This window comes from Agelaius phoeniceus, chromosome 18, assembly GCF_051311805.1.
Source record: "Agelaius phoeniceus isolate bAgePho1 chromosome 18, bAgePho1.hap1, whole genome shotgun sequence".
Taxonomy (NCBI): domain Eukaryota; kingdom Metazoa; phylum Chordata; class Aves; order Passeriformes; family Icteridae; genus Agelaius; species Agelaius phoeniceus.
In genome coordinates this window covers 3,973,952-3,989,753 of record NC_135282.1, presented here as the reverse complement: position 1 = coordinate 3,989,753, position 15,802 = coordinate 3,973,952, and the positions used below count along the sequence as shown (strand labels likewise).

General features: G+C 55.7%; 1 protein-coding gene across 12 annotated transcripts; it reads left to right on the top strand.

Annotated features, from left to right (window-relative positions):
• Positions 1–1,477: 1,477 nt before the first annotated feature.
• CMKLR1 (chemerin chemokine-like receptor 1) lies at positions 1,478–12,151 on the top strand. 12 transcript variants are annotated; one of them, XM_077187613.1, is made up of 4 exons: positions 2,953–3,313; positions 6,204–6,346; positions 8,379–8,469; positions 8,924–12,151. In XM_077187613.1, the coding sequence occupies exon 4, from the start codon at positions 9,003–9,005 to the stop codon at positions 10,089–10,091; it is 1,089 nt and encodes a 362-aa protein (XP_077043728.1). In that variant the 5' UTR covers positions 2,953–3,313; positions 6,204–6,346; positions 8,379–8,469; positions 8,924–9,002; the 3' UTR covers positions 10,092–12,151. The 12 variants fall into 12 exon arrangements, with proteins under 12 accessions (XP_077043733.1, XP_077043729.1, XP_077043723.1 ...); XM_077187614.1 differs by lacking the exons at positions 2,953–3,313; positions 6,204–6,346 and adding an exon at positions 1,479–1,828 and having other exon boundaries at positions 8,921–12,151; XM_077187608.1 differs by lacking the exons at positions 2,953–3,313; positions 6,204–6,346 and adding an exon at positions 1,480–1,828.
• Positions 12,152–15,802: the final 3,651 nt, after the last annotated feature.

Below are 15,802 nucleotides of genomic sequence, written 5' to 3'. Positions count from 1 at the left end.
GGGAGCGGGGATTTGTCCTTCCGCGGGCGCTGCTGCCGGCAGGGCTTTGCTGAGCCCCGCAGGGAAACCCCAACCCACAAAGGCTCGGGATGGGAAGTCACACCCCGAGTCAGCGTGTTTTCCTTTCATCTTGCCAAACACAGGGATGAGACCAGGATCCTGCATCCTGCCTGGACGTGGGGAAGTGGCAGGTGCCTGGGAAAGGAGGCAGTGCCAAGGGATGGGGGTTGGTTCCGTGGGGCTGCAGAGCTCAGCCTTGCTGGGAACACTGGGATTGTGCTCCAGACCCTTGGGTCTGCCAGGATTTCAGTCATTGCTCGGTGTCCTGAGCTCAGCCCTTGGCAAGGCCACGTGCAGGAGCATCCATGGCCGAGCATTCCCAGCCCCAGCAGGCCCTGGGGTGGTTTTGGGAAGCCCAAAGATCCCCCCCAGGTCCCAGCTGGTGCCACCAGGAGCTGCCTGGGCTGAGCATCTCTTGGTGGCACTGTTGGACTCCAGGCACACAAGAGGAAATGCCATCAGTTTGTGGTTGGTTTTGTCCCTTGCTGGCTGGATTCAGGATGTTTTTTGCTCTTTCTTTACAGCTGGGGGTAATTAATTAGCCTTAATTAGTATCCTGTGGTAGACGAACCTCCTTTCTGCTGGGGAATGGCTGGTGACAAACTCAGGGCAGTGTTGCTTGTACTGGGGTGTCCCAGTGGGGCAAATCCTACTCCTTTTCCAGGCTGCAGGAGGCTGAGGTGCATCCCTGCCAAATTTTATTGTGTTTCCTTGTGCTGCCTTTGCTCCCAGCCCCTGCACTGGCTCTTATCCCACTGGGAAGGATGCTGGGACTGGGATGGATGTTGGGATTGGGACTGGGATGGATGCTGGGACTGGGATGCCTGAGGCTTGGGAGCGCGGGATCTGCGTGGGGAGGGAAGGAATTTTCCCAGTGCCACATCAAGCCCGGGGTTATCCAAACCTCCTGCTCTGTGTGGGTGGGGGCTGTGCTGCTCAGTGCTCCCAATCTGGGGATCTGCCCCAAAAACCTCTTGTTTATCCCCCTGAGCTCCATCCCTGCATCCGGCCTTTCCCATCCCTCCCACTCAGGAGACCCTGGAGCCTCTCCCAGCCCCTCTGTGGCCCCCAAAGAACTTTTCTTGCAGGTGTCAGAGGGGCTGGGGGGTGACAGAGCTGCCACCACAGAGCCTCAGCGGGCTGGGGGGGCTGCCTGGAGGCAGCTGCAGCATCCTGGTGGTAATGAAATCCATCGGGAAAAGCAGCCCCTGAGCAGCAGGAGCGGCGTTTGGGAGCCAGATTTTGCCTGAAGGGGAAGTGACTCAACGTCTTGGAAGGAGTTGGGGGCGGTGGGGGGAGCGGAGGACAGCGGTTGACCCAGGGTGGGGACAGCACAGCCGGGGGGGCTGGCAGCCACCTGCCTCCCGTTGTGCTCCCGGCTGGAGCAGCATCCCCGCGGGGCGCGCTGGGCTCCGTTATCCCTCCGTGGGACGGCCCGGGGGGCGGCACAGGAAAGGAGGCCCCTCGGGAAGTAGCTTTGTTGCTTCCTCACGCTGGGTTGTGATCCAGGCCAGCGTTCCCAGCTCCCGCCGTCACACCCTCTCCCAGCTGTTGCCTCGCCGAGCATCGCGGGCGCTGCCAAGAAAACCTTTGGTGATGGATGCAACTCCCTCCCCGCTCCCTTAAAACCGGCGGGGAGCGGCCCCGTGCCTGTGTCTGTCCCGGCACGCCGGGATCCGCCTGGGAATGGGATCCCGCTGGCACCCAGGGCGCCCCCAGCTCGTCCTGCCCAGCGCGGAGCAGCGGGACAGCGTTGGCACCGCACGAGGTATCGGGAAATGTCACTCGGCGGGGACACCGGGGGAGCAGAAGGGACGGGATGTGGTGGCAGAGCGATGGGGCAGATCCGTCCTGTGTCGGGTCCCTGTTTCTCATGGTTTTTATAATTTTGGGCTGCATTTCCCACTGTCCTGAGGCAGCTCCTCTGCACCTGGGGACCCGCCACAGGTGCCACAAGTGTGGAATATCCCGGAGCTGCCGCCCCATCCCGGGGGTCCTGGGATTAAAGGGACACCGGGGAGCCGGTGACGAGTCCCCAGCCTGGTTCCACAGTGGGGTTGGCACAGTGAACCCTGCCCGGTTCACGCTTCTGGGGCTTCTCCTTTCCCCGTAGCAGCCCCACGAACCGGCACATCAGCATTTTTTCAGCCCTGATTCAGCTCGGGGATGTTGCGACACAGAGTTGTGCAAAGCTGGCAGTGCCTCCGATTCCTCTTTCTGGGCTCTCACGGGAGCTGCTCGGCGTGGGACGGGGTCAATGTCCCCACGCCACGGGACCTGGGGGCCTCGAGCTCCCTCCCACCTGCCACCGCTCCCTGCTGGCATCACCTCCTGTCCCCTGGTCACACGTGGGTGCTGCTTTCCCAGCTCTGAGGGAGCTGGGATTTGTCCCCTGGTGGATCTTGGTGACACAGAGCAGGTGGGGGCTCTGCTGGAAGGGCCAGCACGGTGCAGCTTTTGCTCCAGGTGTTTTTTATCTCGCTCTGGATGAGCTGTCCCGGCTCAGAGCAGGGATTTGTGTCCAGGGCTCGGCTGGTTCTGAGCTGCACCTCTGGTAATTTCCAGCTCCTGGCAGGCGCAGGGTTGAGGTCAGGATGGTTGGGGACAGCCCTTGGCTGGTGGCCCTCTCTTTGGGGGTACAAACCATTCCAGGCTGATTTCCTCACCGTGGGATGGGCAGGACCTGATGAGCAGCTTCTCTTCCTCCCTGCACCCCAGGAATGGCTTTGGGTCCCCCCTCTCCTGCGTGTGTGAGGCCAGGAGCCTCCCAGGAGCAGGGCATGGATTTGGGGTGCCTGGGGAGCAGGAATGAGGGGCAGCCAGGGTGGAGGAGCCCGAGGGGACCCTATGAGGGTACCCAAACCCTTCCCAAAGGCTCCCAGGAGATTCCCAAGCCACTGTGGGCAGCCGTGGTGGACGGGACGTGTCACTGCTGCCACATCCCCTTCTGTGTCCAGCCAAACTCTGCAAACACAACATCCTCCCCCAGAGCTTCCCCCTTCCCCCTGCAGCTCTGCTGAGGCCAGCAGCTGGTTTATTCCACGGGCTGCATTTATTTTCCTCATCCTCCCATCCCATGTGCTTCTCCTCGGGATGAGAAGGCTCGGCAATATCCGTGTCAGCTCCAGCTGGATGCCAAAGCCACGAGCCCAGGGTGGTTCCCATGCCAGCCCTAACGGGGCCGTAGGAGAAGCAGAGGTGTCTGATCCAACCTCTAAATGCTGAAAATTCCTTGGGGATTTATCCAGCTCAGGTAAACACCTCTGGGTTTGTATATATTTGTTAATTTGTATTTTTTTATAGGGATTTGGGAGGAAGGGTTTGCTGGAGATTTGCAACCAGTTGAGGTTTTTTGCTGCCCTGTTGTTATACAGTGGGTTTGGGATCCCCACTGTCCTTCACCCCAAATCCCCTAATTTTCCCTAAAATCCCAACCTCTTTTGGAAGCTGGGCTTTGCAGCCTGCAGGGTGGGAAAAAGCACAGAAGGGAGAGGAGCTGGCAGTGAATTTGGGGGGGGTTGATGCCCTGACAGTGTGGCAGTGTCCCCTGGCTGGGGACAGGGAGAACAGGGTGGCTTTTCTTCGCTGTGCTGATCAGCATTCAGCTGGGGACACAGAGCACAGCTGGGAGGATGCTCCCATGGATCCAGGGTGACTTCCTCACTCGGGGGGGGGCTGAGCCTGCTGTCCCCAGCCATGTCACATCCCCTGAGGGGTCACGTCCCTCCTGCAGCCCTATTTCTGTTTTCTTGGGTTTCTTTCCCGAATCCAGAGTGATGTCCCCAAGGTTTTGTCCCCTGACCAAGCCCAAGCCATGGTTAGGGACAGCATCGCTGCTCTGCTGGGATGTAGCAGGGAGGATGCTCTGAAAAAGGGAGGTTTTATTGTCTTTTTATTGCCTGAGAAGCGCCAGGAGAAAACCTTGGATTATTAGAGGAGAGCAGAGGAGATGAAAGAACTTTCATTATCTTTGAAGCCAAGTCATTTTAGGCAGCTCAGAAGTACAAACTGCCCTGTTTCAAGGAAATCTTTGCCTGTGTAGGTGCAAACGCCCAAAATTTTCCCCTTTAATCCTCAAACCTTCCCAAGAACAGAAGGGATGGAGCAAAAGGCCAGGATTTTACCAACGGGGTGGCTCTTTCAACACTTGGTGCCAGGGAAGGCCGGGTTCCTCTGCCAGAGTTTCACCCTGGGAGGAGCCTTCCCTGACCCAAATTTTGAGGTTAAACCCCTTTTTCTGGCAGGATTGGGGCGCTTTCCCTATATGGGTGACCCCACACTGTGGCCAGAAGGATCTGTGGGATCCATCCCATCCTATCCTGCTCGGCCTGGCTGGCTGTGCCCAGATAAACACTGACTCATGTTTTTCTGTCCCACCCTGGGCACAGCAGCTTTTTTAAGGCTGCCTTTTCCAGCTATTCCCTTTTTCCTGTGCTGTTCACACGGGCGTGGTGCAGCCTCAGGGATGGAGGATCAGGCTGGGGATGCCCGAGGCTGCTGGATAGGGGGGTCCCGGATCCAGGGTGGAGAACTGGGATGTGTCTGAGCGGATGCAGGTAGGGATTAAGCTGCCCACTGCCCTCTGTGCCTCAGTTTCCCCCTTAGCTGTGCCTCCTCCCTTGGCTCTGGGGGTCTCCAGGTGTTGGGGGAGGTTTGGGAGAATTTCCAGCCTGGATCCCCGCTGGCAGGAGCTCATTCTCAGCCTGCTGCTGCTGCTCCCATGGCACCCCACATCCCTGTGCCCTTCCCAGCCTGCTGGAGTGGGACACAGGGGTCAGGGGTGGTGGCAGGGCTGGAATCACAGCCTGGAGCAGCTTTTGGGCAGGCTGGAGCTGAGGGTTTGGAGGTCTGAGCTCCCTTTTGGTGGGGTGGTGGTCGATTTACGCCCAGGAATGGGGGCTTCATCTCGGGCGTCCCAGTGGGGAGTGGGATGCTGGGCAGCCTCATTCCTGTGGCATCTGTTGCCATGGCAATCACCTGCTAAAATAAAGGGGGATTGGAGCTGGGTACCCAGAGCTGCTTTGCCATTTGGTGCCTTGCTCCCTGAGATTCCTGGGAGCTGGATCCCTGCAGGGACGTCCCTCCTGTGTAACCCCGGGCTGGAAGTACGTGGGGATTGATGGGGTGGCCTCCGGTGCCAGCTTGGAACGGGGTTTCCATCCACCTTCCCTGGGGCATGGGATGCCATGGAATTCTCAGGGATGCTGGGATCCAGCCCTCAGAGCTGACCCCACAGAACCGGGACCAGCACCTGCCACATGTCCCCAGGGACACCCCTGCCCTCCAGGGACATCCAGGACTGTGGCAGGGCTCGGTGGGGGCTGGCCCCAGCAGCTCCAGAGGGACGTGAAGGTCCCATTTGACCCCCAGCCCTTCCCAGAGCTGAGCTCCGAACATCTGCCGGCAATTCCCCTCTCCCGGGGGCTGTGCCGGAGCTGCCCGCGCCTCCCACGCCCGGAGGAAGCGGGTTTGGGGTTTGGGGTGAGCTGGGACCTCGGAAACCTCGGTGGGAAGAGGAGAGGGAAGTGCTCCAAGGAAGGAAAGGCAGAGCAGCTGCCGGGGAGGAGGCGGCAGCAGGGCGGGCACGGACCCGGCTGATCCCGGGGGATTTGTTTGTCCCGTGACGGGGACGAGAATTTTTTAGGGGGGACAAACACCGACCCGAGGGCTCCCCCAGTTTCCCCAGTGCTGCAGGGCCAGCCCTGGCAGGTCCCAGCCCGGATTCATTTCATGATATCCATCAAAGCGTGATGCACTTTGACAGCTCAGGCAGGATCTGATGTACTCCAAAGCTGCTCTGCTGGTTTGATTTAATTTAATTTGATTTGATTTGATTAGGTTCTATCAGTTCTCTTCAACCTGCCCCACTAAAAGCCTGGCCCGGCGGGCAGGAGGCGGTGCTGGCAGCCTGCCCATCCCTATGAATTCCTGGAGCGGGGCTCTGGCACCGCCCTGCCCGCTGGGATCCGCTGGGATCCGCTGCCCGAGCATCCCCTGCCCTCCCCGTGTCCGATCCCGCCGCCTTTCCCCGCTCACATCCGTCCCCCGCCCGTCTGCCTTGGCCAGGGCAGAGTTTTTTCGCCCAGAAAAGCTGGATTTGAACATTTTCTGCCGTTCTCTCGGTTTCCTGTTGCCTTCCCAAGAACAACATCCCTGACCTCATCCTCCCCCGGTATGTGCCGGGATGCTGCCGGTGCTCGAGCCGCCCGTCGGGAATCCCACCCGGCCTTCCCTGGGTACCAAGACAAACACAGCTGCGGGAATGACGGAGAAAAGGCTATTTTGGGTAAATCCTCTGCTCCTTTTTGTTGAGGTAGGAGGACAAAGATTAATAGATTGAAGAGAGAACAGTGGTTTTGGCTTGAGCAGGGAATTTGCAGCCCGGAGAGGAGTGGTGAAACGCTCTTAGTATTATGTGGCTTTTTTTTTTTTTTTCGTCTTTCCTCCCAGACTTTGGAGTTTGTTTTTTTGCTGTGAGAAATGAGGAGGTTTCATGCAGCTGCCCCTGATATTCTCCATTTTTGGGAGAATTTTGGAGAGGCAGGTGGGAGTTTGCTGGGTGATTTTCCCGCAGGTCTGGGCTCCTGGTGCCCATCTGGAATGTTCATGGTGGGATTGGCCTGCTGCTCCTGTGGAGTTTGGGATTGCTCCTCATGAGCCCTGGAAACAAACCCATCCTCCTCTGCCAAATCCCACAGGGAAGCAGAGTCCTGGTGTTCCCATTGCTCTCTGCCATCCTCACCCCGGCTCTCTGGGAGCAGAGACCAATCCCTGCCCAACCTGGCAGGGCAAAATTAACAGAGAATTCAGATAAATAATCCAATAAAATGAGCTTTGGAACGAGCTGAAAGTCATCAGGCCCAGCAATTAAAAATAATACTAAAGGGAGGATTTTACATTAAAAACATGGAAGTGGACACAGTGGGAGGAGGAGTGGGAATTTCTCCTGTCCCTCTGGAGCAGGGGCTGAATGTGGGGTAAGAGAGAGGGGTGGGAGTGTCTCACTTGCCCCATGGATGACACCACAGTGGAAAAGGTGAAAAGGTGGCTGTGGAGCAAGTCCAGGGAGCTTTGGGGTTCTCTGGATGGTGGGAGGTGGGGATGGGATGGGATTGGGATATGATGCAATGGGGTGTGGTGCAATGGGAGGCAGTGAAGTGGGATGGGATATGAGGCAATGGGGTGGGGTGGGATGGATATGGGGTTCTGGTCTCCCCCACCTTTCTGGAGCTCTGCCTTTGGGAAGGGGATGACCTGAAACCCCTGTTCCATAAAGCAATGCCTCGTTAATCACCATTAACACCTCTGGGAGAGTCAGTTCTGCTGATTCTGTTCCTTCCACCGGATCATTGACTTCAATTCATCTCTGTGGCCATCGAGCTTTTCCTGGGACGAGGCCTCTCCCCAGCTCCAGCTCATTCCCAAACTTTGCACTCGACCCTCGTTTGTTCTGGCTGCTTATCGAGCCCAGGAGCTCGGCCAGGGGGAGGTGACAGGGTGGGATTTCACCCCTGGCTGGGGACTCTGCAGCAGCAATGGCAGGAAGGAACAGCAGGAAAAGCCCAGGGAGAAACAATAGCTCCCAGCACAAACACCATGGGAATTTCAAAGCAGGGCTGGCGGGAGGGTGAGGCTCAGGGACCTTTGGGGTGAAATTCCTCGGGAACAGGGAGGGTCCTTGGACGTCCCCACATCCCTCCTGTGAGGACATTTCCCGGTGGGATGCTCTGTGCTTCTTGTCAGCCTTTGGGGATTTTGGTTTTAACCCCCCTGACTCAGGTAGGGGGTTTTATATCCTGGATTCTCATAGGGGAGAGGTTGAACCCCCTCAATCCAGGCTCTGGAGCCTGGAGTCTGACACTGGCAGGTGATGCTGCTGGTTTACCACAATTAGCATATTTAAACATACAGGGCATCAATTGAATCGGGAAAACAACCCTGTGGGAATGCAGGATACAAAATAGATCGTGCAGACAATGTGCACCTTATTTATACCTTGAATTAATTATTATTTAATTATGAGTAACCTGTGGCTGATTGTTTGGTTCTCTGTGTGCACCTGAGCATGCTGCTCATGTTGGGTGCTTGTACAGAGAGGACAGGATGGGATTTCTGTCCTGGGTTATCCCAAAAGCTGCTGGGATCATGGCAGGACCCCACCTTCCCCAGACTGGAGGCGAGGAGGGTCCCAGGCCAGCACAGTGCCCAGAGGGAGGCTGCACAGGGTTAATTGTTGCCACACTCTGATTGGGTTTCCTCCCTTAACCCCACATCCGGAGGTGAGTGGCCCTTCTTTGATCCTGGCTTTAATGTTACAGCTCACGCCTTAGGCCGGTGTGGAGGGAGCTGCCGCTGTGCCCTGGGACACTGAAGTGCCACCTGTCCCCCATCCCGACAGAGAGGAGAGAGGTGAGAGGGGCCTGGTGTCAGTGGTGTGTGTGGGGGGCTTCCCTTTGGGCTTTCAGTCCGATTCAGTACAAAAAAAAAAAAAAAAAAAAAAAAAAGAGCCATAATATGTTGCAGATTGGAAAGTCAGAGCTGTTGATGAGCTGTTAATGAGCATTATCCCGGTTTTCCCCCTGGAAGTAGGCGGGCAATCAACGTTTTCTGCAGGATGAGGCTGCAGCCACATCCTGGTGGAGCTGAGGGACTGAATCACGTCCTGATGTCTCACGGATGGGGGTGGAAATCAGGGAGGAGCTGTGGGAGCATCTTGTGGGAGCATCTTGTTCGGGACCAGCGGGGTTCTCGTGGGATCCCCCATTCCAGTGTTTGTCCCTTTGCTCCCTGTCCCCAATTCCCACACGTGTTGGGGGCCATTGTCCCTCCCGCTCTCCTCACTCACCAAGTGTTTGCTCAGCAGGGGAAGATCCCTGGCTGCAGATCCCAGCACCCCAACTCCCCAGGATCACACGGACCAGCTGCTGCTGCTCCCACGGACAATGGCACTTTCCAACCTGTCCGATTACCTGGACGGCCTCAACAATAACTACAGCGACTACCCCGACTACACCTACGAGGACACGGGCAGCGTGTGGGCAGACCCGGCCCACGACCCCAAGGACATCACCAGGATCCTGTCCGTCATCATCTACAGCGTGTCCTGCGTGCTGGGCATCCTGGGCAACGGCCTCGTCATCGCCATCATCACCCTGAAGATGAAGAAGTCGGTGAACGCCGTCTGGTTTCTCAACCTGGCCGTGGCCGACTTCCTCTTCAACATCTTCCTGCCCATCAACATCGCCTACACGGCCATGAGCTACCACTGGATCTTCGGCACGGTCATGTGCAAGCTCAACTCCTTCCTCCTCATCCTCAACATGTACACCAGCGTCCTGCTGCTCACCACCATCAGCTTCGACCGCTACGTGTCCGTGGTGTTCCCGGTGTGGTCGCAGAACCACCGCTCCACCAACCTGGCCTACGGGGTTTGTGTGGTCATCTGGACCCTGGGCATCGTCATGAGCTGCCCCTCGCTCGTCTTCCGGGACACGGCGCAGACCCGGAGCTCCGTGATTTGTTTCAGCAACTTCTCCCTCTCCAGGAATAAATCCTACGCAGGGCTGGCTCTGGCCAGGCACCGCACCGTGAACATCACCAGGTTCCTGGCCGGCTACATCCTCCCCATCACCATCATCACCTTCTGCTACGTCGCCATCGTCTTCAACCTGCGCCGCAACCGCCTGGCCAAGTCCAAGAAGCCCTTCAAGATCATTGTCACCATCATTGTCACCTTCTTCCTCTGCTGGAGCCCCTACCACCTGCTGAACCTGCTGGAGACGGTGCCCGACGCGGTGCCCTGGTCTGTGTTTGAGATCTTCATCCCGCTCACCACGGCTCTGGCAGCCTCCAACAGCTGCATGAACCCCGTCCTCTACGTCTTCATGGGCCAGGACTTCAAGAAGTTCAAGGTGACCCTCCTCTCCAGGCTGGTGAACGCCCTCAGCGAGGAGACAGGACACTCCAGCATCGTGCACAGGAGCTTCTCCAAGGTCTCCTCCATGACTGAGAAAGAGACAACAGTTGTGTAAGCTCGGCCTGCAGGAGGGACAGAATCCCCTGGTGCTGGCACTGTGATGGTGACCAGCCCTGGTGTGGTCAAACATTGTCCAGCACTGTCCTACAGCCCATTTTTGACTGGTGTTGCTGCCTGAGGGCTGGCAGGGGATGGAGACCCCCAAAGTATGGAGAAGACACAACCACCCTTGATCTTGTGTGGGATTGCAAAAACCTTTGCGCCAAACTAAGAAAATATTTTTGGGCATTCCCATCCAAACTGTGCATTGTCTGACCCGGGAAGGGCTTTCCTGGTGTTTCCAGAGGCACCGTGGTGGGGTGCAGGGTATAAGGAAGGCATCTCCTGTGCCATGGCCAAACTGGTGACACTGCTCTGTCCCATGTCTGTGTGTGGCTCCTCATGGTAAATTCCTGAGGTATTTTGGTACCAGAACAAGGTGTTTGTGACTTTTTTTGGGAAGTGTCCTTAGGAGGGGTTGGATTACCCCGCCTCAAAGAACTGGGAAGTCTCAAATGCCTTCTAAGTGATCCAGACCCAGGGCCACCTTCCATTGTGGGGATTGGGCTCACCCACAGGCTCACCAGCATGGAAAACTGGGAGAAGAAAGAGGGAAAGGTCAATTTGAAACGTGTTTTTAACCCTCCTTTTGGCGGGCACATCCCAGACGGTACATCCTGCAGAAAAGATGGGTGTTTGGGACCAGGAACAGGCCCATGAGCTGGGAATGAGCTTCTGGGGAGGGCCTGCTGTCCCCTCATGCACATCTTGGGACACTCTGGGAATCTCCTGGGAGACTCTGCTGCCACACGCCGACCTCTGCAGCGAAGGATGGGCCGAGCCACCACCTCAATCCAGTTTCACACCCAGTTAATTTTGGAGCTCCTTCTCCATTAGAGCTCCTTCAGCACAGCCCTGGTGTCACCCTCATTTATGTGTCACTCCCAGGACAGCAAGGAATCTCTGGAGCTGGAATTAGGCAGCCCCCAGTGGCCCTAGGGATATTTCTGGAGGCCCCTCGGGGACTTTGTGCAGGTTTTGGCTGTTGAGAATCTGCTCCCAGGTGCCCACAGAGGCTGAAATATTTATTTATAGCTTTCCTTGGAAATCAGAAAATGGAAAATAAAATGGAGAGACATCTCCCAGGAAAAGGAAGGGAGCTATTTCCAGGCAGCAGATCCTGAAATCCTGTGGCAGGAGAAGGACTTCAGGTTTTTAGGATTTCAGGTTTTCAGGATTTCAGGATGCCAGGATTTCAGGATCTCAGGATTTCAGGATTTCAGATGGATTATCCAGCATCCTCTCTGCCCTGGCCCTCCTTGCTGCTCCGCCTTGATCTCGTCACCTCCTCCGTGTGATGGGACACTCAGCACCTGGATTGTCCCTGTGTCTCCAGGGGCTGGGATGCACCCAACTTCCCTGGGGAGCACTGCCAAGCCCAGGGCTACTCCCAGCCCCAATCCACAGAGATTTTTTCCCCCAAAATCCATGTTGGATCCATACCCGTGGAAGATGCATTGCCTGAGGAGGCAGCAGGGCCTCTCTGGTGGTGGGAGGAGGCTCCTCTTGCTCATTTTCCCCAGTATTTAATTAATATTGCTGGAAGGTTGCCAGGATCCTGTTAGGAGTGGGATAGGACAGATGGGATGAATGGGACAGATGGACACACAGGGACACACAGGACTTGCAGAGGATCTGTTTAGGGAGCAGTGGGAATGGGATGTACCCAGAGCCAGCAGCCTCTGGAGCTTTTTGGGCTCAGGGTTTGGAGGAGGCCCGGATGTGGGAGCAGTGGGATGAAGCCTCAAGGACTGGATGCCATCCCACAGCCCCTCAGGCTGGTGCTGGGATGTTCATAATGGATTCAGGATGCTCCTCACTAATTCTGGTGTCTGTTTTTTTCCAAGCCCATCTGTTATTGCTCCAAACAGCTTAAAAAAAAGCAGTGCCTTGGTACTTACCCTGGGGTTAAATCATCCCTGTAATGGCAGCTTGGCCATCCCAAGTATCCCAAACATTTGGGTGCATCTCTGTAGCTGTTTGCTTATTTAATAAAACCTCTGTTTTCCAGACAAACACCTCGATGTGTGGAGTGGGAAGGATCCCGGGGTTTTTCACTGAGCAGTCACTTCCCTGTGTGTATTCCTGAGCCCTGGTGTCCAGTTTGGAATTGTGGAAAGAGGGATGGGGCTTGGGTGGGCTTTGGGAGATCCCCCATGCATGATCCGAGTGCTCCACCCCAACATCCATCCAGACACCAGTGCTGCTGCTCTGTGCCCTCCTGGTCCTGATTCTCCTCATCCTGACAGGGTCTGGGAAGAAAAGGGAAAAATCCACTGAGTTTTTCCTGCCGGACCCTGTTAGCCTTGAATTAAGCTTCCCAAGGAATATCAGTGATTTCTGTTCCTGTGTCACCCACTGAGACAGGCAGCAAACAGCTCACCCAGGCAGCATTAAAAAAAACCACATTTTTATATGTCTATAAAATAGAAGCAGGGGAAAAAAATAACATTCCTCAGAAAACTTCAGCCTCCTCAGCCAGGTTTTTTTTTTTCCCCATTTTGGCAGAGTGGCAGAGAAATGCAGCTCAGTATTGCCCCAATTCCTCTGATATTCCCAAAATACTGCAGGAGCTGCAGCTCTGGAATCTCCCAGGGTGCTGAGGGTGGATCCTGCCAGCATTCCTCGGGTTTTTTGCAGTGCTGGATATTTTGTTCGCGGAGGGGAGGGGGCTGCACTCCCCCGGAGCGCTGGGAAGCTCCAATATATTAAATCAAGGATCCTTGGATGCATCCAGGTGACCCCAATCCCACCCCTGCGCCGCTCAGCTGGAGACATCCTTAGCTGTTAATTAACAAAGTCCTCTTGATTAACTGCAGCAGGAGGTTAATGACCACGGGCAGCTCCAGGGGAATGTGCACCAACTGGAATTAGCATCCAGGGAAAGGGCTGGGGCGGGGGGAGCTGCAGCTCCAGAGCTGATGGTGCCGGGATCTGCTGCACCTTTTGGGGCAGAAATCCGTGAAATTGGGATGCAGCTGGATTCAGCACCACCACCATCCCGTGAAATCTGGAATTAGGGCAGTTGTGGGGATTTTAGGGTCAGTTCAAGGCTTGTGGTAAAGAAGAACAGCAGGTTTTGGAGATGGGGCACAAATCCCCCATCCCAGAGCCCCCATCCCCAGCTTTGGAGCACCAACCCCTGTCCGGGACCTTTATCCCAAACCCTGGGACCCCAACCTCCAGCCCAGGACCCCCACCCACATCCCTGTGATCCTCACCCCCAGCCCACAGCCTTGGGACCCCCCGTCCCCACCTCCCAATTCCCATTCCCAGCCATCCCCCCTCTCCCTGCCCCGGGTCCCCCCTGTGCTGGGGGGTTCAGCACCCCCAGACCCCAGGGGTGTTGTTGCAGCCCAATGGGAGCTGTGCCAGGAGTGCCCCTCACCCAGCACATCCCAAACCTGCCCTATTCCCTCTGCTGCTTCCCTGGATTTACCCCCCTCCCACCCCAAACCCAAGGCTGGGTCTCATTTTCTGGGAGAAATTACCCTGGAATAAAACGAGCCCTGCTCCTGTGGAATGTGTTACCATCCTTAATGACAGCTCTTTTTCACTTGGCTGTCACGGCCCTAAAATAAAGCTGTGCTTTCCCTCTCCCATAAATCACTGCCTTTATTCCGAGTTGGAATGAAATTTAAAATTAAGGGGTAAAAAAATGGACCAAACGTGTTCCCCTCTCCCCTTGCTGGGAGCCAGGCAGGTTGGAGCCAGGTTTAAATTATCCCTGCTGTGTTCAGGCACGTTGTCAGCTGTAAATTTCAGGGGAAATAGCCAAGCTGATACATAAACCTGTTGGTTTTGTCAGGGATGGAGATGGCTGCTCTCAGATTTATGGCCCATCTCCCCATTCTGGGGTTTGTTTTTGTTTTTGTGTTTTTTTTTTTTTTTTAACACAGCTTCATGGGATTTAATTTGGGAAGAGGGGGAATTCCTTCTCTCTGAGCCCCCCAGTGCTGTTTGCATCATACTGGGGGATTCCTGGATTCGGGGGATTCAGGAATTCCTGGATTCAGGAAGATCCAAAGGAGCATCCACTCCCTTTGCCAGAAAGGGATCCCACACCCACACTCGCCATCCCCTCCATCATCGCAGCGTCCAGGGAGCGCAAACCCCACCCGGAATTGGGGGAAATGCGGGAGTTTTTGGTGCAGACGCCGTTGCCACGGCAACAGCTGAGAAACCCCTGCAGCCCTGGAGGGAGGAACGCTGCAGCAGGACCGGGAGGCAGGGATGCGAGATTGCCAAAAATAGATGATTTTTCCTGCAGGAATCCGAGGGTCACGGTCCCCTGAGCCCCGCAGCAGGGCAGGGCGGGCTGTGCCCACCCGGGGATGCTCAGGCTGAGTCAAGAGGAAAGATTCCAGCTTCTCAAACCCTCATGGAAAGGCTGAGCGCTGCCTCCCCCGGGCAGCCGGGCGGGCTCTTAAATGTCAGGAGCTTTTCCCAGGAAAATGATGCGGGAGGGGTGGTTGGCTCCTTTTCCCAGGGGGAATAGGAATTTTATCCTCAAGTGCCAGTTCCACGCGGTTAAAACACAGCCCAGCGTTTAATAAATAAATAAAAGCCCAGAGTGTGAAGCTCCGGGAGGGGGAAGCTGCTCCTGCATCAGTGGGATGAGGGGAAGGGGGAGTCCCAGAATCCAGAGGTGCAGCCAGATGTGCAGCACACCCTGACGTGGTCATGATATCTTCCAACTGCTCCATTTCAGTGCAATTTAAATGTGGGGGGGAAAAAAAAATAAATTAAAAAAAACAACAAAAAAAAAGCAATTGTGGTGCAATAAAAGCAGGGAAAATAAAAGAGAAGATGAAAATTGGTGCTGCTGGAGGTTGGGGAGATCCCCAGGGTATTTTTTTTTTTTGTGGGGTTTGTGGAGGTGCAGATGTGGGGTCCCCTCCCCTCCCTCCTCCCGAGCTGCAGCCCAGGCTCTGAGCGCCGCACGCGATGCCGTCCCTTAATTGTTTTATCTGGGCGATTAATTGGCTTTGAGGGGTTAATTACTTCCGAGGGGAGGGAGGCAGCGCTGCCCCTTCGGCGGCCGGGGCCTGTCAGAACAAATCAAGGCCGAGGCTGAGGCTTCATCCCTGCTAAAAAAAAATAAAAAATAGGAATTTCATCAACTCCAGATTAGAAATAAAGGATAAATTGCACCCAGCTCTCACTCTGGTGCCGAGGAAGGTCAGGAATAAATCCTGCAGTGAATCTCCCCCTTCCTAGCACACATCCCATCAAATCTGTCTGTGAGGACACTCTCCAGGTACAGAAGCTCCCAAAAAGGAGCAGCTTTGGTTGTGTTGTCAGCGCAGAAATGACATTAATGGGATTTAAACACCTGTTAATGGGTTTAAATACAGAAATGGATTAATGGGATTAAAGGGGAGAGGAGCTGCTCTCCCCTTGCTCCCACAGCCCTTGTCTGGGATGAGTTGGGAGTGCTCAGGTGGTCCCACGAACACACAGGGAGGCAGAGGAGCAATGAAACCTCTCCTTTAATTGCTGGGTTACCCTGAGGGTTTGTTCTGACATGACAAACCCGGGGCTGCCACGAGCAAAGTGGGCTCAGCTCCAATCCCACTGCCATGAATCCCAAAAGAACCTCCAGCTGTGTGTCAAGGGAAGAGTTAAAGAGTTAAAAAAGAGTTAAAAAGAGTTAAAAATGGGGCA